Source organism: Zootoca vivipara, chromosome 8 (assembly GCF_963506605.1).
Source record: "Zootoca vivipara chromosome 8, rZooViv1.1, whole genome shotgun sequence".
Taxonomy (NCBI): Eukaryota; Metazoa; Chordata; class Lepidosauria; order Squamata; family Lacertidae; genus Zootoca; species Zootoca vivipara.
The window spans coordinates 40433953-40454585 of record NC_083283.1 but is presented as its reverse complement, the minus strand read 5'-3'; the positions used below and the strand labels follow the sequence as shown (position 1 = coordinate 40454585).

At 43.3% G+C, this 20633-nt stretch overlaps 1 protein-coding gene across 4 annotated transcripts in view; it reads left to right on the top strand.

The window, feature by feature from the left end:
- MAPRE2 (microtubule associated protein RP/EB family member 2) overlaps window positions 1-20633 on the top strand; it is a 93006-nt gene that overhangs the window by 36883 nt on the left and 35490 nt on the right. Inside the window, exon 1 of one of the 4 annotated variants that reach the window (XM_035124852.2) lies at window positions 1893-3263. The exons of 2 other annotated variants lie outside the window; for them this stretch is intronic. In XM_035124852.2, coding sequence (XP_034980743.1) covers window positions 3142-3263 — 122 coding nt within the window. In that variant the 5' untranslated portion in view covers window positions 1893-3141. Of the gene's footprint in view, window positions 1-1892; window positions 3264-20633 lie in introns of those variants that run through there. One more of the 4 variants, XM_035124856.1, reaches the window with a different exon arrangement.

Sequence of the window (20633 nt, the reverse complement as noted above, 5' to 3'; positions counted from 1 at the left end):
CGCTCATCTTGCATTATTGGCCGAGGGAGCCGGCGTATAGCTTCCAGGTCATGTGGCCAGCATGACAAAGTCGCTTCTGGAAAACCAGAGCAGCACATGGAAACGCCGTTTACCTTCCCGCTATAGCGGTTCCTATTTATCTACTTGCATTTTGATGTGCTTTCGAACTGCTAGGTTGGCAGGAGCTGGGACCAAGCAACAGGAGCTCACCCTGTCACAGGGATTCGAACCACTGACCTTCTGATCAGCAAGCCCTAGGCTCAGTGGTTTAGCCCACAGCGCCACCTGGGACCCTTAATACAAATATGCAGTACAACAGAACAGGCAAAGCATACTGTGTTTGTGGGGTGGGTGGAGATTTCCATAGCTACTGAATAGGTGGAATGCTGGGTGGGCTGTGTCAGACAGAGGGGCTATCCTAGGCTGGTGGCAAGAGTTGGGATGACATCTTAAAGGCTTTCCTTTCTAGTCCAAGGGGATAGGTTTTCTGTTGAAGGGTAAAGGTACAAGGCCTAGCTGCAACACAGGCTGGAGGTGTGCATTTTGGTTGGTAAAGTCCTTACCTGGGCAACTAACTTATTTGGATAATTATGGCAGGTTATGAGGTCCCTTCCTCTGAGATTCCTTAGTTTCTTTGAGATTCATTAGTTTTGTTAGATATGCACAATGCTTCTCTGTTAAAGTTCTCTTTCCACAAGTTCCATCCCTTACTGCAGCTGATTTCTGCCTCTGCTTCTGTGCTATGCATCTCTCTTACCATGCTCTTCATCCCCCAGAAATCCCTCTGGAGAGAGGTGGGCAAGGGGGTCTTTCAACCCCATCACAATTCATTTGGAAACATGGATTGGCCATATTAAAAGCTGAGTTAAGTGTGGTGTTGTGATTTTGGAGTGTCTGCTAAGGACCAGGAGGGTCCATGTTCAGATCTCCACTCAGCCTGTGAATCTCATTGTGTGACCTAGGACCAGTCACAGTCTCTCACCCGCACATCATATCATGTAAGTATAACATGCAGAAATGAAAGAACTGTGTACACTACCAGTGCTCCTTTGGAGGAAAGATGACATACAAATTTAGTAAAATGATGATTAAACACAGAAAAAGAAAATGAGAGTCTTGTAGCACCTAAAAAAAATTGTGGCACATGTTAGCTTTTGAAATGCCTCAAGAATGTGCTTTTTGTGGCAACAGACTAACACAACTATAATCTCTAGTGATATATTAAGATATTGAAGACTTTTGCTTTCTCATCTGAACTGACATAGCAGAAGTTGTACTGAATATCCCATTGTCTGACGGAAAGGATGGCAATACAGTAGAAGAGTTTTTGTTACCCCATAGCCTTTGACTCTGGTGAATATAGTTTCCTGATATTCAAAATAGTTTTCAAGATCAAAGGTTTGTTTACCACCATATGCTAATCCAGCAAGAACTGTTGCCATGCAGAGACACTGGAGACTCAAGCAAGGAGTCTGTCTGATACTATGATGCTATCAGGAGCAATGGAAACAAAAGGAAGATACTTAACATGTCTATTTTAAAGATCCCTTAACAAAGTGTTAATGCAAGTAGATTCTTGCAAATGTACCTCTATCCTATCCCATCCCCTCTCCATGCAAGCATATTCAAAAGGAAGAAAGCCATCAATGGCTTCAGTATATGGCCTGAGGCTGTTAAATGCATTTGAACTTTTCAAGGTGATATCAACAGTCTTTGTCTAAGAAAAGAGTTCTTAAACACCCTTTCCTGCCAGTGGTTTGTAACAGAATGTTGAAAAACATTTTGTTAGGAATATGAGCAGTTATTAAAATACCTTGTTATTAAAATACATTGTAAAAATCCAGCCGCTGTTTCTCATTCAGGTTTTTTATTACCAATAAATAAAGGGGGGGGGAGGAGGGAAATCATTGTGCATTCGAAGGAAGAAGCAATTTTTGAAATAGCAAGGATCAGAACATACTACAGTACATGCTCTTTTAATCTGTAAGGAAAACTAGAGACCGTGTGCCCTGTTGCTGATGTTAGGATTATTGCTGCCATCTGGGTTTAGTACATGAGAGACTGGTTTTGATACTAATTCCAGTAGCTTGAGACCAAAAATAACCCGGTATTATCCGGGGAATAGATGATGATGGATTATGAGGCTTTGAGGGGGGAAAGCTTGGGATATTATTTTGTTTTGTTTGTGTCTCTTAAATGTAGGACAAAAAAATAAACGACTTGAGTGCTTAAGAGATTGTTGGGGGAGGAGGAGGGATTCTGTGTCTTTTCTGTCTCTCTGCTTATCTTGGCGGAAGAACGTGCATTTTGCTATGCAGCCCTTCCCCTGAAATTCTCTTAAATGCTCCTTAAAATAGGAAGAGGTTAATAGCCTTGTAAATATACTCGTGGAAAGCTGCCATCCCGCCCCCTTTCTTTAGCCATTGAGAACTCGCGTTGTGCTTCATCCAACCTTCCGAGGGTGATGATTACAAAATGCTCATTTAGAGAGACCCCCATAATTTTAAACCTCAGGCTTTCCACGCGTTTTGTCGCATGTTTTGCCTACGCCCATCAGCCCCCGCTTACATTGGGACTAGTGTGGTTGCAACTGAACCTTGTTTTCTGATACGTTCAGGAAGGTTTCAGCATTGCATTGTTGCATGGCTAATTTTTCTTTTTAAAGGGTGGGTAGGTAGTGTTGGCCTTTTTAAGCCCCCGATCCCTTCTTTAAAAAAGAAAAGAAAGGCTGGCTCTTTGTATATACAGTACAGCTGCATGTACCGAGGGTGAGACTGAAGGGAAGCCGAGGAGGAAGAGAGGGAGGGCGCCTGGCTTGGTGTTTTTACGTGCCAGATGTTAGGCCTGCCCCGTGCGCCTGTTTGGCTGCCTCGCTGTGGTCATGCTCGAGCCCTGTGTGAATTGGGGAGATCTGATGAGTTAGCTGGTTGCTATGGCGAGGGGCCGTGTCACGTGGCCCGGGCGCTGCTCCCGGCGGTTTGACGTCACCGGCCAGGGAGGAAAGGGGAGGGGGCCGGCGGCGCAGAGAGACGGAGCGAGTCAGTAGCGAAGGAGTCGACGCGCGCACGGCGAGCCCGCCCGCCCCAGCTTCTCAGCACACAGGCACCCGGGTGAGGGCTGCTTGCCTTTGGGAGCGCTCCAATGCCTGGACCTACCCAAGCGCTGTCCCCAAATGGAGAGAACAACAACGACATCATCCAAGATAACGGCACCACCATCATCCCTTTCAGGAAGCACACAGTGCGAGGGGAGCGTTCCTACAGGTAAGCCGCTCTCTTTCTCTCTGTGTGTGTTGGGCGTGCGCGTACGTGTGCGTGGACGGACGGACACACACGGGGAGCTGCTGCAGCAGAGCCGGGTGGAGGGGAGGAGGAGCGGGGGTTGCAGCGTATTGCATAACAAAAACAGCGGCGCTTTAAACCTAATCTGGCGTGTCTCCTCTCTTAAGCGTGCAGCGTGGTCTAGCTGTTTGAACGGGCGCTTTGCATTGTCCAAATGGAAAACATCTTGCGAATACACCGCCTGTCTTGATCCCCTCCCCTCCCCCGGCGCGCTTTTTTGCTTTCTGCTGTGCGTATTGATAACGTTTACAAGCTTTCTGGCGTGGGAGGGAGGTGCACGCAAATAAATAAATAATAGCTGTTAATACCAATGTCCTCTTGGTCTGTGTGTCTGTCAGAGGAGACATTTCGGGGACAGGGAAAGGGAAGGCTGGGGCGGGGGGGGGGAGAAGAAAGAACACAGGGTCTTGTGATGGTGGTGGTGGTGGTGCACTGCCTTGGTTGTATGGAAGGGAAAATGGAATCCTCTAGATTAAACTGCAGTCTGTGATGTTAAACCACCAGATTGATGGAGCTTTGTAAGAATTGCACACCCTGATTGGTGGAAAGCTTGACAGCAGAGGTCAGGGTGTCAGGAATACACCAAAAAAAAAAAAATTCCTCCTGCAAATACTGGGTTTTTGAAATGAGGTGGGTTGTGCAGAGGCTTCTAAAAGCAAGTGGCACCTCGTCTATGTGCCGTATCATCATCATTTCCTATAGGGGACACTGACCTTCCTGCTTAGTGTTATTTTGTGTGTGTGTGATACATTTTCATTGTGTTTCCTTGCTTGAAAAGGAGGATGGTGCCTATTTTCTTTGTCACAGTCCTCAGCATTTTTGATTAATGGCTTGGTATGTTGCACCTTTTGGCAGCAGGGTGGGATTGGTTTTTTTGGTGTTTTGTTTTTTGCATTAACATATCTGACAATATGTTCCTCTAGATAAGCTCATTAAGATTGCTTCAGCAAGTATAACACCATAGCAAATAATGCAACTAGTTTTGAGTGGCTTTTATCAGCGTGTGCACTCTGAAAGGTTAGAATAGCCCGGCATATCTAAGTGAATTTCCTTCCTGCCATTTCCCCTCCCCCCACCCCAGAATCATGCTTGGGGTTGTGTTGTGTTGTGTTGTTGTTTGCTTGCTTGCTTTAAAAAAAAGTTCATGCCATTGAGCAAGCTACAGGAAATGAAACTGTCCCTGAAACCGTTATAAAAATATTTGGCTAAGCTACAGTGCGTAGTGAAATGTAGAATTGGAACAAAAAGTGTGTGTGTTTGCTCTTTAACACATACATTCAGCTAGCACTTCTTCAAAAACACAGTGGCTTCTTAAGCCTGTGCAGATACTTTTAAACATATTCAGTAAGAGAATAAAAATAGCATTTTTAAGGTGCTGGGCCATTTGAAAATTGAAATATAGAATGGGGATTTGGTGCCTACTGTTCTGTCAATTTTAAAAATTTTAGATTTTAAAAAGCCTTAACCGATAATAAACTGAAACCATCATTTCCTCTGTTCACATTTCTTAATTCCTCTGAACAGCTTCCTGTTAAGAGAAATGGACATAATTTGTTCTATTTCCCCCCCCACCCCATGAAAATGTGAAAACTGGTAACTGCTTCATTTTAATTACATCAATATGTCTTGAATGAAAAGAGCGCTTTGTGTATGTTTATAAACTGCTAAGCGAAAAGAATACCATGTCCCATAGGACTGCTTAAATTATTGCTTAATCATACATGCAGATTCTTTTAAAACAGAATGCTTCAGCCAGTTACAATAGGAATTTTTCATCAGGATAAAAATAGGGGTTTCATTCATAAGAGCCTAATCCAAGATGTTCCGAAAACTACATTCTGTGGAATTGGCTTGATGATCGATGTGGGATGGAATGTAGCATGTGACTTTGGGGATGGCTGCAGATAGTCTTTTTAGGAGTCTGATAATACATGCCCTGACCTTCTATCATTTGCTAGTGTGGGATTACTTTATTACAGCATTACTCAGTTTATAAAGCTTTTGGCTTGTTCTTTCCCTCTCTCCAGGATACTCTGTAAGGGATTTTGGAGCTAATTTAATGCTGAGCATTGCCTCCAGTACACTAATTGGAACTGGACGATGGACTCTGTGTTCTTGACTCTGACACCTACTAACTGTATGACTCATAGCGCTTGTATTTCTCTATATATATTTAAGACAAAAACTGAACAAAATAAAAACTTTCAAAACCCAAATCCATAAATAATCTGAAGACTGGGTTCTGAAAGTGGTAGATCAGGCAGTTCAAATTTCAACAGGGTGCATTCTTAGCAGCCACCATGAAATTGTCATTACCTCAGTTGGTCTGCTTCTCTGAAGTATGCCAAGATCAACTTGAGATGGAAGCCTTTATATGAAAGTGAACAAATATAGCAGCAATTTGTGATGCAGCAGGATGCCAACTAGCATTATACTGTATTATTCCTTCTGTACTGACTTCCAGAAGGAAATCTGTACATGGATCTGTTTATACAACATGATGCAAGTCTTGCTTTTATTTTCAATGCAATCCTGTGCATGCCTACATAGAAATGAATTCCACTGTGTTCAGGTATGAAGACTCAGATACATCACATTAAGCTGGTGTAAACAAGACTCTCTCATAGTCACACCTAAAGATGGTTCAAGCAAGGCATCCTCCTGAAAAAAGGCAGTTATTTAAATCTAAATCTTTATTATGTAGCCAAAGGCCAGTTATTTAAATCAGGTTAGATAATGTTTCCAATTGTCTAATTAATATCCAGTCGTTTAATTCACATAATTCCTGAAAAAACGTGCACACTAACCGGCTGCATTTGCAAAGTATATCTGTTTGAAACTAAATAGATACTTCATTGTATCTAGGAGCATAATAATAATAATAATAATAATAATAATAATAATAATAGGTCATCAGCTCACATGCTTTTTGAATTACAGAATTTGGTTATTTGGATAGCCAAACAGAAACTTGTTAGAACAGGCCTTCTGGATCAAGACAAAAGCCCATCTACCGTGTTTCCCCTATTTTAAGGCGTAGTCATTTTATAAGACGTAGCAGGATTTTTACACTTTTGCGGAATTAAGCCATACCCCGAAAATAAGCCATACCCCGAGCCACCTGGAACTGGTTGCTGCTGTTGCTGCTGCTGAAGCGCCGTGCAGCTCTCTATCCGTCCTCGCCCTCAACTGCTAATTTCTCACACGGGCGGGGGGGGGGAGAAGCAGGAGGAGGCACAAGCACCGCGCGCTCGGCCCTCTTTCGGCGTCGCCAGGCGAGCCGCGCTGGGAGCCTCCCCACTCGGTGACGGGAAACCCCTCGGTGACGGGAAACCCCTCGGTGACGGGAGCCCTGCTGGCCCCTTCCGCGCTGCCGGAATGTTGTGGGGCCGCATGGCCCGAAGCAGAGCAGCAGCGGGTGACAAGCGGCGGCAGGAGCCGCGCCGCCGAAACGTTCTGGGGCCGCATGGCCCAAGGCAGAGCGGCGGCGGGTGACAGGCGGCGGCAGGAGCCGCGCCGCCGAAACGTTCTGGGGCCGCATGGCCCAAGGCAGAGCAGCGGCCGGAGGTGACTGACGGCGGCGGGAGCCCTGCTGGCCCCTTCCGCGCCGCCAGAACATTGTGGGCTGCATGGTCCACGGCAGAGCGGCGGCCGGCAGAGCGGCGGCATGGTCCACGGCAGAGCGGCGGCCGGGTCCGCTGGCCCTTCCGCGCCGCTGGGGCGACTGACGGCAGCGGGAGCCGCGCTGCCGGAACGTTGTGGGCTGCATGGCCCAAGGCAGAGGGGCGGCGGGGCGACTGACGGTGGCGGGAGCCCTGCTGGCCCCTTCCGCCTTCCGTGAGCAACAAAAAGAAAGCGAGCCAGCCAGCCAAGAGCTTGCGTTCGCTCCTCCAGACCACTCCGCCGAGAGCCTCCGGCCTCTCGAGCGGCGATGCTCGGGCGCCCAAATGGGAAGAAAGACCCCCCTCACCAGATTCTGAGCGCTCCCTGCTCCCCGACGGATCGGGCAAAACCTGGCGCGCAGCGCAAGCGCGGGACGGAAGGCGCGATCCAGCCATTTAAAGCTGTGGCCGCTGCTGCTTTTTAGCCCCCTCCAGCTGTTTGCCAGTTTTCTGCGTCTTTTTTGTGGTGTGTGAGGAGCGCTGCCATAAGGCTGCGCTCCGGCCACCTTTTTAACCTCCCCCCCCCAGTTGTTTGGTAGCTTTTGTGGCGCATGAGGAGTGCTGCCATTGGGACGCGCTCCGAACTTTTTTCTACCCCACCCCCCCAGCGGTCTGGCCGGCTTCTCCTGCCTTCGCAGAGTGCTGCCAGCCCAGCAGCAGCAACGCCGGTCGCGGCAGGAGGAGGCAGGAACCATACTAAGACACCCCCCGAAAATAAGCCATAGGCTTATTTTCTTGAGTAAAAAAATTATAAGACGGTGTCTTAAAATGTGGGAAACACGGTAGGCCAGCATTCTGTCCTCACAGTGGCCAAGTAGATGCCCACGGGTAGTCCACAAGCAGTGTAGCAACATTTTCCCATTCTGCAGTTTCCCCAAAACTGGTATTCAGAGATATATGTCCAACAGTAGACATAGAGTGTAACCACTGTGGCTGGTAGATATTGATAGTAAGAATATAACATAAAGGTAAAGGTAAAGGGGCCCCTGACCATCAGGTCCAGTCGTGTCCGACTCTGGGGTTGCGGCGCTCATCTCGCTCTATAGGCTGAGGGAGCCAGCGTTTGTCTGCAGACAGCTTCCGGGTCATGTGGCCAGCATGACAAAGCTGCTTCTGGCGAACCAGAGCAGCGCACGGAAACGCTGTTTACCTTCCCGCCCGAGCGGTCCCTATTTATCTACTTGCACTTTGACATGCTTTCGAACTGCTAGGTGGGTAGGAGCTGGGACCGAGCAACAGGAGCTCACCCCATTGCAGGCATTCGAACCGCCGACCTTCTGATCAGCAAGCCCTAGGCTCAGTGGTTTAACCCACAGCGCCACCTGGGTCCCTAGAATATAACATAAGAAGCTTAATATTGAAGTTGTTTTCCTTTCAAAGTATGCATGCAAGGACATTAGTAAAGCTCAATCCAGGTGACCTGCGGTCTCAAAGGTTATATCCATGGGTACAGTGGTACTCTTGCAGACTTCCTCAGGTGGCCATGAGTCTTCTGAGCCCTCCCTCCCCTGTTCACTGTCATGTGGTGTCAAGGGTGCTGTCTGCCCCTCCCCTATTTGGAAAGTACAGAAATCTGAAGGAGGAAATGGGAGAGAACGTCTCTCTTTTCCATTTCTTTTTTCAGCTCTATGTGTTTCTCAAAACTCTTATCAGCAGCTGAACAGGCAATGAAGTGACTGAGGCAAGAGGGAAATATCTGGTCGATTGGGGAGGGGAATAGCAGTTTAGGGAGGCAGCAAGAAGAAATCTGATTGACACAGGAGGGGTGAAAGAGAAAATGGAGTGCCAGAGAGAGGGAAAAGATGTGAGTGTGAATTTGCACACACACACCACACACCTGTCTCCATTGACTGAAAGGGGGAAATCCGAAACCTGGTGCTGTTTTGGTTGAGAATCCAAGGCATGGATTCTTCTATATTTTATTCCTTGTGTATTTTTAGAAGGAATCCCTTCTAGAACAGCCATCAAATCATAGATCAACTCTGTGTACACAGATTTGTTCAATGATTTCCTGGTGGTATTGCCATATTGTGTAAAACTCATGTGCACTCTATCAAAACAAGCTTTTATTTGATGCTACTATTGGTAAGACCCTGTGTCAGGCAAACTCAAGAGGATCTGTTTTTATTCTACCGAGCCTAATTTTGACCCAAACCCATTGGAAAAAGCAAATATGTGCATGAGTGCATGCTTTCTCTCTTTCTGTCTGTTGGGGAATGGGGTTGAGCTGGGGAATTGAGGAGAGAAGCAACCAGAGAGAATAGTACCCACGACACTTTGACAGTTCCAAATGTACTCATGGGCCCAAAAGGGTTGGTAATCCCTTCTCCAGGAGATAACTACTCATTATGGGCTTGCATGGTCTTTCCCCCACCGCTCTTGAGTGTGGCTTCTTTCTCCATGCCCTTTTGCATGGTTATATGAACTGGCAAGCTATGGCTAAGAATCAGGAACACTCTTGTTTTGGAGAGGCAAACACCTATTTAGATACCACAGCAAATTATAGTTAACAGGAACACTGCACAAGAAAGGAGAAGAAGGAGCATGCAAGCATATGGAGCTTCCCCTAATTTATCATGACTATGGCTTGAGGGTTGTCTGAATTTAGCCTAAGAGCTCTTACTTATAGAGATAAGTGCCCAGAACTTTCCAGAATTGGTTGCCATTCTTTGTTAGTGGCATTGTAACAAACAACACTGGTGTAAAATAAGGTGAAAACTCATCAGGAAGTGCAGAAATAGACAAATGAAGTCTGAAAAAGCAAAGTATTTCAGTCTTATTCTTCATAGCAATCGCCCAGTTAATGTATTTTCTAAAGCTGTGTACTAACAAAATGGGTTTGTGAGTGCTATTTATATTTGCCAGTAACTGAACGATACATTTTTATCAACACATTTCTGGTGTCTTAATCCTACATTCAGAAACAGCTCCTTCCTAGTAATCAACTGCCTGCTTCCTGTGGGCCCTGCAAATAGAAGTGCTAACTGAAAAATGGATTGCGTTTAATGAGGCAACTACTCTTCAACTTAGTCTCCACCTTGACCAGAGATGGTGGACAAAGGATGTCTTCATGAGCCAATAAATTTGAGTGGCCAGTAAACCAAGCCATTATTTGTTCTTGGCACAAACCCACTTGTCCTAGTCCTGTTGCAGTTGCAGGGAGCAATGTGAAGAACCCTGCACAAATGAGACAAGACAGCACCTCTCTTTGAGGCCAGTTCTGGGACCACTGCTTTGAAGTCCCCAGTTTGATGGATGTTTTGAAGTGTTAAGATTTGAATACTTCATTAGATGCATGGAAGTTTTCCTTGAGGATTTGGGACTCATGTAAATTGAATGGAAACTTAGATGTGGCTACTTGGAACATAATCTATCTGTACAGTGTGATACAGCCTGGGAGCTGCTGTGCCATACAATCACCACACTCACAGTCTGCTATGGGACTTGGGAGTTAGCTTTACATTGCATTCCAGCTTAGGACAGGCCACAGCTGAGAATAGCAAGCCCACACCATATAATGCCTACTATTATGGGAAATATAGCATAATTACAGGCACACATTTCTCCACAAGAGCACATACTACTGCTGCTGTTGCAGAATCAGGGTCAGGTCATGCCTCTGCTTTTTAATATGCATTAAAATGTCGTACAGCCAGGCACTGGTCTGCCTGCATCATCCTGTGTTTACCATAGGTTCTCAATCCTATAAAGTAGGTGAGAAATGTTATTTAACAAGTAAGTTTGGCACAGTCAGATTAAGGCAACTCTGATACATGTTTCCATTCATTTATGAAGAGTGCTCTGTTGCTTTTTGAGCAAGTACATTCTCTTGGCTTACCCTTACCTAACTGTATTGTTGTGAAAATAGATGCCTCTGCTAGTTCCTTGGAGAGAAGAACAGGATACGAATGTAACAATTTGGCATTGGTTTTCAGCCTGTCTGCATAGCTGTTATGGATACCAAACCTTCTGTGCAGTCGGGGTTAAATCCCAGCTGTGATTCTACAGTTGTTTTTAGACTGAGACAGAGTGTGTGTTAACAATCTGGATCACCTAGATTCCTGAATATAAAAAAGTCTTTACTGCACTAGAAGGCTACTAGGATGCTGGAAACCCTGGACAGAGGAACATTTGGTTCAATCCCAAGGCAGTTCCACTGCTTTGTGTTTCCTTTGTATTGCAGTTTACAGTATAGGCTTGTGGGGCCAAATCCAGCTTTTATTTAAAAATACAGTACTGAAAACTGACCAGTCCTCATAATTGCAGTTATTTTGGGATACACAAGAGCAGTGTACTTTTTAAAGTGCTGTAGTCAGAATACAAATAGGAACGCCATATCTACCTTCCTATCTAATATTGTTATTTCAAGTGTATTAATGCGGATTTCTATATATCTGGTTTTTAGCAATGCCAGATGTACTAGATGTACTAGTGATTTCATTTGTTTATTCAAATGAGATGAGACTTTCACACAATTATTTTTAATTGTGTCAATAGAAATAAAACATATTTAATTGTGGCTTTTGTGAAATGCTTGGAATGCAATTCTTGAGATGGGAAAGTGGGTTGTTTCATAAATGGAAGTTTCTAGACCAGGAATGGAGAATCTATGATCCTCTAGAATGATGTTGTTGGACTTCAGATCCCATCAGCGCTAGCCAGTATAGCCAGTGGTCAGGAGTGATGGGGGTTGTAGATATATATGGCCCAGGCCCTTTTCATCAAATAAAGGGTTTCAGTTAGCTCTTTTACTTTTGCTGATTAAAGGTTTTCCTAGCCAGAATCATTGCCAGACCTACAGGCTGCAAATATGCTCCTTCTGGCTGAGTGTGACCACCATCCAGAACAGAGTAATGTACCTTGCTATTTCTTCTTCTTTCAGTTGTCCCCCCCCCCCGCAATCCATTGTCAGCTTTCTCATTCTCTTCTAGAGAATATGGAACTGATGACATCATATGAATAATTAGGAAGGAGATCTATCACCCATTCATAGTAATAAGAATATGCATACATCAAAGAGGGGCATGCAAAACTGACCTCAAAATTAAGAACTTCTAAATTTATGAGAACAGCTTTTTAGTCTGACAGAAACTAACTACAGGCAATGACTGATTTACACACGTCCAATTGGCGGCCAACTGCACACATGCACATTGAGGCAACCTGGAAGTGGCTTGAAAAGGGGGTGGGATGGGCTTTTGTGTGCTCTGCTGTCACATGTGATGACCCATGGGTTGCCTGTTGTATTCTGTCCACTTCAGTGGCTGGTGTCTACTATTTTCACTGCACCTTTGAATGCTACGTCCGCCTACTCCAGTAACTGTGATAGTTTCAGTTCAATTTGTTTGCTGAAGGTTGCAGTTCTATGTGCACTTACCTGGGAGAAAACACTATTGAACTCATTGGGACTTGGATCTGAGTAGACACATATGGGCCTGTTGTTCTATAAGAGTGCTTTTAGGCAGTGTTTAATATATTCATCAGAGCATACAGTGTGTGGAATCCTAAATATAATTTGGCTTTTGAGTGATTGCCCTTGACCCATTTAATGTTATCGCGTGTAATGTCTAGAATTCTTAGTGGGAACGTGATGTAGTAGGATTTCTTTTTCCTACTACACTTTTGAAAATACTTCTCTTCATCACAAGGAAACATAAACATTAATCAGTAAGAGGAGGATTAAGGACGTAGCATTTATCGGAAATCCTTCAGTAGTGGCAGGCTGCTTAGAAGAATGTCTTATTTAGGTTGCAAGGCCCAATTCTAAGCTTGCTTTTGTCAAAATATTCATAATTGCATATTATGGCAAATGAAACCTACAAAAATAACATTAGCATAGAAGTAGACTTTACAATTGATGGTGTTTGAAGCAATAAAAGCACTTTAGCTTTTATCATTTTCAATTTTAACTTTTAAACATGGCTAATGCCCCAATCCTAAAGAACTAAGCCCCACATCACTGTTGAATAGTCTATAAAGTGTCATATGGTTTGTGGGTGCTTTAAATGCAAACTTACTCATGTAAAAATGCTGAGGGTTGCACTCCTTAACATCTGCAGGTGTGCAGTGGTTGTGCTGAACCATTGTTTTGTCTCAGCATTGGACTGGATGACAAGCAACAAACTGTATTACATAGCAAGTTGTATTAATTGGTTAACTGATTTGATAGCAAACTCTGATATACAGAGAGCAATGTTTGAGAAGAAACTGATAAATGTTGTTCATCCTGTGTATTAGCAGATGGATTCTGTCATATTTTTTCTGCTCCCCACTCCTGCACTAGACTGAAAGGTGGAGGAAGTCTGTCTACTGTCCTTCATGTGGGTACAGTTAAAGTGCTCAAGTTAAGGGTTAACTAATCTGCATTATGTGGTCATTATGTGGTCCCTCTGAACTTGTTACAGTTGCTAATAAACCTTTGGAACCGGCATGGTGTTGAGGTTTCTGTTCTAAAAATGCACCCACAGTCCCTATGTTGTTCAAAGCTGGAACCAAGGATGGATAGACTTAATTTCAAAATGCTTAGGTTTATTGATTTTCTTTTGCACTTCCAGGAAATGTCTTCCTTTCTCTACTTCTATCTATGCTTCTTCCTTCTGTCTGCAAGTATTCCCTTGGATGTACGTATTAGTAGCCTGACTAAAGTTAAGAACTATTAACTTTGGGAATGCATCCTGAATAGAGTTGTTCAGAGTGCAAGCAAATATTCTAAGCCAGAGAACCTTAAAAGGAAGGGGTACCTGTTCATTAGCACTGATATCTAAGACTCTCCTCTCTCATTTCCCCTTGCTGAGCAATAGCTTTGATCTGCTAATCCAGCTCTCCCTTTCTTTATACTGTGTGACACCTGTCAAAGGGAACAAGCAGCAAAAAATAAAATACTGCCAGTTCTAACTTTCCTTTATTTAAACTGTACAAATACTAGCTCTCTGACTGTGTAGAACTTTATTTTATTATCTGTTATTGTTACGGTAATTTATTAACCACCGTCTATACCGGGGTAGGCAACCTAAGGCCCGTGGGCCGGGCGCGACCCAATCACCTTCTCAATCCGGTCCACAGATGGTCCAGGAATCAGCGTGTTTTTACATGAGTAGAATGTGTCCTTTTATTTAAAATGCATCTCTGGGTTATTTGTGGGGCAAAGGAATTTGTTCACCCCCCCCCCAAAAAATAGTCCAGCCCACCACATGGTCTGAAGGATGGTGGACCGGCCCATGGTTGAAAAAGGTTGCTGACCCCTGGTCTATACAACCATCTTAAGGCACTATTCAATACAATCAATTAAAAAAAAGTTTAAAATACAATACAACAGTAAATTCATTTAAACCTAAACTGGCACCATAAAAAATAGATACTCATGGCAAAGACCCATTTTTCTAACTGGGAAAGCCTTTTGAAACAAAAATGTCTTCAGTTGTTTCCGGAAAGTACAGATCGTGGGCACCTGTCATATCTCTACAGGAATGCCATTCCACAGAACTGGTACAGCCACAATAAAAGCCCTGCTCCTAGTTGCTTCTGAGATCTTTGGAACATTCAGGAGAAGCTCTCACAGACTGCAGCCATTGACTGTGTATATAAGGAACAAGATGATCATTCAAATAACCTGGTCCTGAAATGTATGGGATCATAAATATTTGTACCAGCACCTGGTACTTGACTTGATAGCAGATTGGTAGCATGCAGGTTATACAGTCTGGAAAATTTATAATCATATTTCAGGTGAGTATTCTCCTTTTAGGTGACTTCTTCCTCTGAAATCTTGCTATTACAGTCCATAGATGTTGAAATCTTCAGCTTGCAAAGGCAGTAGAAGGAGCAAAGCTTCAGTTCACCAGTTTGTTGAACCAAGAGTTTCCTTAAAGAAGGCCCAGTGGTTTTTATTTTCCAGCTTGAAGTCTCTAGCTAGAGCTGATGGCCTCTAAACAGGCCATTTTATTAGGAAGTGAGGAAACCACTGGAAAAACATTGAGTAAAGGTTCAGGGACTTTCTCCCTCTTGGCCATGTTATCTACAGTCATGATTCATCCTTCATCCTGGTTGTCTGAGAATTCCAGTCTTTCTTACCAGGCAGCATCCTGACCTGTCTTCCTATTTTGCAGCTTCCTTTTCTTGAAAAAGAAAAAAGCTAAGTCCCTCACTAAAAGCAGTGGCATTTCCATCAAGCTTCTTCAAACAATCATTTGTGTATTGAGAGTAACTTCTCCTGTATCATCCACCCTCCTTTTGGATACACCTTTTTATTTTGAAATTTATGCCCCCCTTTTCTTCATAAAATACTAAGTGGCTTTCAGATTACATTTTCAAAATATTTTCATGGGTGACACACACACACACACACACACACACACACACACAGAGAGAGAGAGAGAGAGAGAGAGAGAGAGAGAGAGAGAGAGAGAGGCACAAACATATCTTTCACAAAAAGCAAATAGTAAAAATTATGTGGCAGCAGTAAACAAAAATCTAGTCAACAATGCAGTGAGTACTGTGCATACAGCATCCTATCCAGCATTTGTTTGTAGCTTTCTAAGTTAACTCCACCCTTAAAAGCTGACCCATTTTGCTTATTGTTCTCTCCAAACTTGTTGAGACAATATGTCTGTTGTTTTTCTCTCTCTCTCATCTCTATCCTGTAAATAAAAATAATTCCACCCCCCAAAAACAATGCAGTGAGCAAATGAAAACATTTGTAGACTGCGTCAACTAGCCAAATAAGCCTTCTGTGAGAAAACCAGGTTTTTACCTGTTGCCTGAAGGTATAGTATCAGGGGTAGATCACTTCCTTTAAGGAGGCATTCCACAGAGACTGCAGCACCACTTAATTTATATGTAAGAACTTTGAATCTAAAACAGTTGAAGTAACAAAGATATGCAATGCAGAGTGTTTAATGTTGGAGTAATTGATTATCCAGTAACAGTTGGCAATCTGATGGCGGCCTTTTTGCACAAGTTGATATTTCTGGTCACGTTGCGGTAATGAAGCCACCACCTATGAGGGAAGCCCTGGTTTGGGAGCTATCCATGCAGGAAATAAGATCTGCTACAATGTGGAACAAGTTGCTTGTAACATTATTGGTGTAGAACTCTCCTTGAAGTAGTCTGCTAGAGCCCAGTACTATTACACGTCAATCATAGTTTTAAAAATACTACAAGATGTCTCTTATCTATCTTTTGGTATATATGATATCCTTTTTATTTTGTGCACATATTATTAATTGACATTGTAAAACTGTTTGTTATTGGAAAGAAAAGTGTGGTATCTATAAAACTAAAAATCAAATTCTGGAAGAGTTTCTCTGTTATATTGGCCTATATATTTTGATAGTCCTAAAGTCTTCCTTAGATATCAAGGATTGTTACAATTATTGCTGGCTGCTAATATCTCCTTATTGGGCATGATACTCAAGCAGATGAAGGCTGTACGATAGTGGGGGGGGGAACTGTTTATATGAGTCCATTAGTGTCTGGTTTCAGGCCTGATTTTGCAATGGATACAGCCTTGCTCACCCTGATGGAGAAGTGCAACTCTGCTAATTCTCATTGAACCGTAGCATTCTATACTATCAACCATTGTATCCTTCTGGGTAGATTCCTTGAAGTGGGAGTTGGAGGCACCATGGGTCAAATTCTTACCCGAAGGGGCAGTTCCAGAAGGTGTTGCTGAAATACTGTTGCTTAGCTCCATTCTGCTTAGAACTCTGCAGGACCCCATAGCATATCTTGTCTCACATGGTTTTTAATATTTTACATGAAACTGCTGGGAGAAGTAATTCACAGAATTGAGGAGATGTGTCATAAATGTGCTTAAATTCCCGGGCAGTCCCCAGGGAATTTAAGCACATTTATGACATATCTCCTCAATTCTGTATCCAGGATTGTCTCAGGTAGCTTCTGTGGCAAGTAGTGCCCTTCAATTGCTTAGACAACACCAATGTTTGAGTACTGTTAATGCATAGTGCTTGAGGATTATTTGGAAACTGCAGGTTATGCAAAATATACCGTATTTTTCTGTGTATAAAACTAGGTTTTTCCCCCTTAAAATAATGTCAAAAATTAGGGGGTGTCTTATTCATGGATAGTGTCTCCCCCATTTTCTTAAATCTGAGTCCCCCAAAATAGGGGGCGTCTTATACATGGGGGCATCTTATAGACGGAAAAATATGGTAGCTACTTTGCTTGTTAGCTAGTCAATGGTAGCATATCTCAATGGTGTTAGCTTCACTGGATTTCACTTTTGTTTTCAAGGACAGTTCAAATGGTTGGTACTTACTTTCCAAGCCCTGCATGGTTTAGGACCAAAGAACCAGAAGGAATATCTCCCCTTTTACCAGGGCTAGCCAACAAGGTGCCCTACACATTTTGTTGACCCCTTTTACCAGGGCTAGCCAACAAGGTGCCCTACACATTTTGTTGACTATTCTGGTAAGGGTCAAGAGAATAGTAGTTCAGAACATCTAGAGGGCACCGTGTTGACTACCAATGCCCTATGGCCCTATGTATTGAGCTTCAGAGTGTCTCTTCCTGGTGCCTTCCCCCTCTGAGGAAGGTGCATGGAAACCAGAGAGAGGGCCTTCTCAGCAGTTGAGCAAATTTCTCCCCAGAAAGGCCTGGTTGGCACTGACATTTTACTCCTTTCAGTGCCTGGCAAAGATATATTTATTCTCTCAGGCTTTTAAATGTCTTTTGTCCTCTTTTAATATGTTGGTTGTTATGTTTGTTTATGTATTTTATCTTGCTTTTGTAAAACACCCTTGAAACTCTGCTGATGGGATGGTCTATAAATCTTTTAGATGATTTTTTAAAAAACAAAAACTTGAACAACAAATCTAATATGTCTCAAATTACAATGGTTTTATTTTAGACTTCTCATACAATGGATCAGGCTGGGTTGCAATACAATGGTACCTCGAGTTACAAACGCCTCAGGTTACAAATGCTTCAGGTTACAAACTCCGCTAACCTGGATAGTTACCTCAAGTTGAGAACTTTGCCCCAGGATGAGAACAGAAATCATGTGGCAGCAAGAGGCCCCATTAGCAAAAGCATGCCTCTAGTTAAAAACAGTTTCAGGTTAAGAAAGGACCTCTGGAACAAATTAAGTTCGTAACTAGAGGTACCACTGTATATGTACATACATATACTTTTCATCCACAAAAAAAGACTAGGGTATTATAACTTTTAATACTACCATAGTATAGATCAATTTGTTTTTCTGTACCTATCTTGTTTTTATTGCCTGTCTGTGCAAATAGCTTGAGCAATAAGATTTAGATTTGAACTTGTGAGCTTCATGACCAAATCACTTTTGAATCTGGGTCTCCTGTTTGAACCTGATTCCCTGTACCACCCCCGTTCATTTGCTGTTGGTCCAGGACCCAGGAAAGAAATAGGAGACAAAGGACAAATTAGAACTTTGGCAACTACTTTATGTACAGTATCTGTAATGTAAATATAACTCAGACAGGAAACGGTCCAGTGCAGAAAAACTACACTCCAACAAAGTCAACTAGACAGGACTGTCAGCAGAGTTATTTGAGGTGACTAATGCCCAGTGGCATGAAAACCTGGAAACCCATAACAGCCTTATGTCTCATTTTCTTATGGGTTCCCAGATACAATGAAGATATCAAAGAAGCCCTGACCAATAATATACCCTGCCCTAGCTTGGTTCAAGTCTTACAAGGGAGGCTGAGCTAAAGCTGCAGCACTTACTGGAGGAGCAGGCTGCTGTTGTATAGGCTGCCTTGTCCCTTCCCTATGTAGGATCATGATAGGCAGTGCAGAGCATGATCTCTTAAGATCATGGACTATGACAGATGCTGGCTGGAACTCATACAAGGAGAACTGTTGTCTCATTGACATGCTTAGGCCTTATGAAGGTTCGCTGGTCTGGAGCTCCTGTTAACCCTGCTCTTCTGAAGAGCATTCAGTTTCTTAAAAGACCATTGCTCAATTTTTCCAGTTCCTGTGACATGGTGGTAGTGAGGAGACCATTGAGAGGAGGGTATTATCAGAATCTGAGGAGCTGGGTAAAGCCATGTCCTCTGGTCTGACAGGTTCCGCAGTGCGGAGGATAGCTCTCTGTCTTGTCTCCTCCCTTATTTCCCTTTGAGATGGGGGTGGGGGGAATTAAGGCCAGAGAACATGGCAGCAATTAGCTGAGCCTTAGGAGGGTATGTTCACATTAGTAGCTTGAAATGCAGTAAACTCATTCCCCCACCCCTATTTGTTTCAAGCCACATTGTTCATATCAAAGATGGAGCAGGGATGTCTTTACCTGATGTGCATGACCTTTTTGGTCCCCCCCTCCACCTCTGGAGCCCTCTGGGAACTCCTGTTCATTAAGCTTGTCAACTGTGCTCTGCATCCAGTATTATAATCAAATTGAAGCTGGTTTGAGAAATAAATGCATCAAACAGCAGTACAGTATTTGTCAGACTACATGATCAATATGGATTGTGGCTAATGTGTTAAGGCTGCTTCCAAAATTAACATTGGGGGAGCACACTGGATGTGGAGTTAGCAGTCATGTGAACATGGCCTTAGTCACGCCACCCTATGGAAATAACAAGACCCCCACAAGTAGTGAGAAACTGGCAGCTACTCAGACTGTATCTTGTCACCTTATGCAGAAGTCTTGAGGGCAGTCAGGGGATTGAAATGTAAATTCTTTCTCATTCTCTCCTCTACTCTCCAGGATGAATGATGCTTGTAATATGTCAGGCTAAAAGGGTGAGACTCAGCTGAGCTGTGAAGGGGGGGGACTATGCACAGAGTGAGCTGAGATGACCCAGTTTTTCCCCTGGTGTTAACCCAGACCATCCGAAAAGCCCACCCAGATCAAAGCAGCTGAAAAAGGAAATGGTGAGAGTGTTAGAGGAAGAAAGAAGAGTGACAGGCAGGCAATCTGATATTAGCCTTGAGCCAGTTTAGCTCATTAATGGAGCATAGTGGTGGTGTCAGAATAGGAATATGTTGCTTAATTGTAAGCAGCATTTATTTTTTGAAAACCTGACCATTTCTTTTAGTAAACCTTGTCTATAGGTGTGTGAGTGTGTGCCTGCACACATGTGCACATGCTTTTGCAAAAGGTGCTTTAACAGCTTACATTATCCATACCCATATATTTAATTACAGGTAGGTAGCCGTGTTGGTCTGAGTCAAAGCAAAATAAAAAAATTCCTTCAGTAGCCCCTTAAAGACCAACTAAGTTTTTATTTTGGTATGAGCTTTTGTGTGCATGCACACTTCTTCAGATACCTGAAGATATCTGAAGATATCTGAAGAAGTGTGCATGCACACGAAAGCTCATACCAAAATAAAAACTTAGTTGGTCTTTAAGGTGCTACTGAAGGAATTTTTTTATTTTGCATATATTTAATGTTTTCATTCTCTTTATTCAGGCTACTAACTCTGCTTCATGGGGCCTTGCCCCACAGGCAGAATCACTGCATTTTCCTGTGGTATATAAATTTTTAATCAGTTGCCAGTAATGTGTGTGCAAGATTGCACAGAACACATGTGTGCTAATAAAAATAATATATGATGTAAAATCTTCTTAGTTGTTTCCAGCTCAGTCCAAATGCATGATTTTTTATTTTATTTTTTATTTAATCTCTAGTTT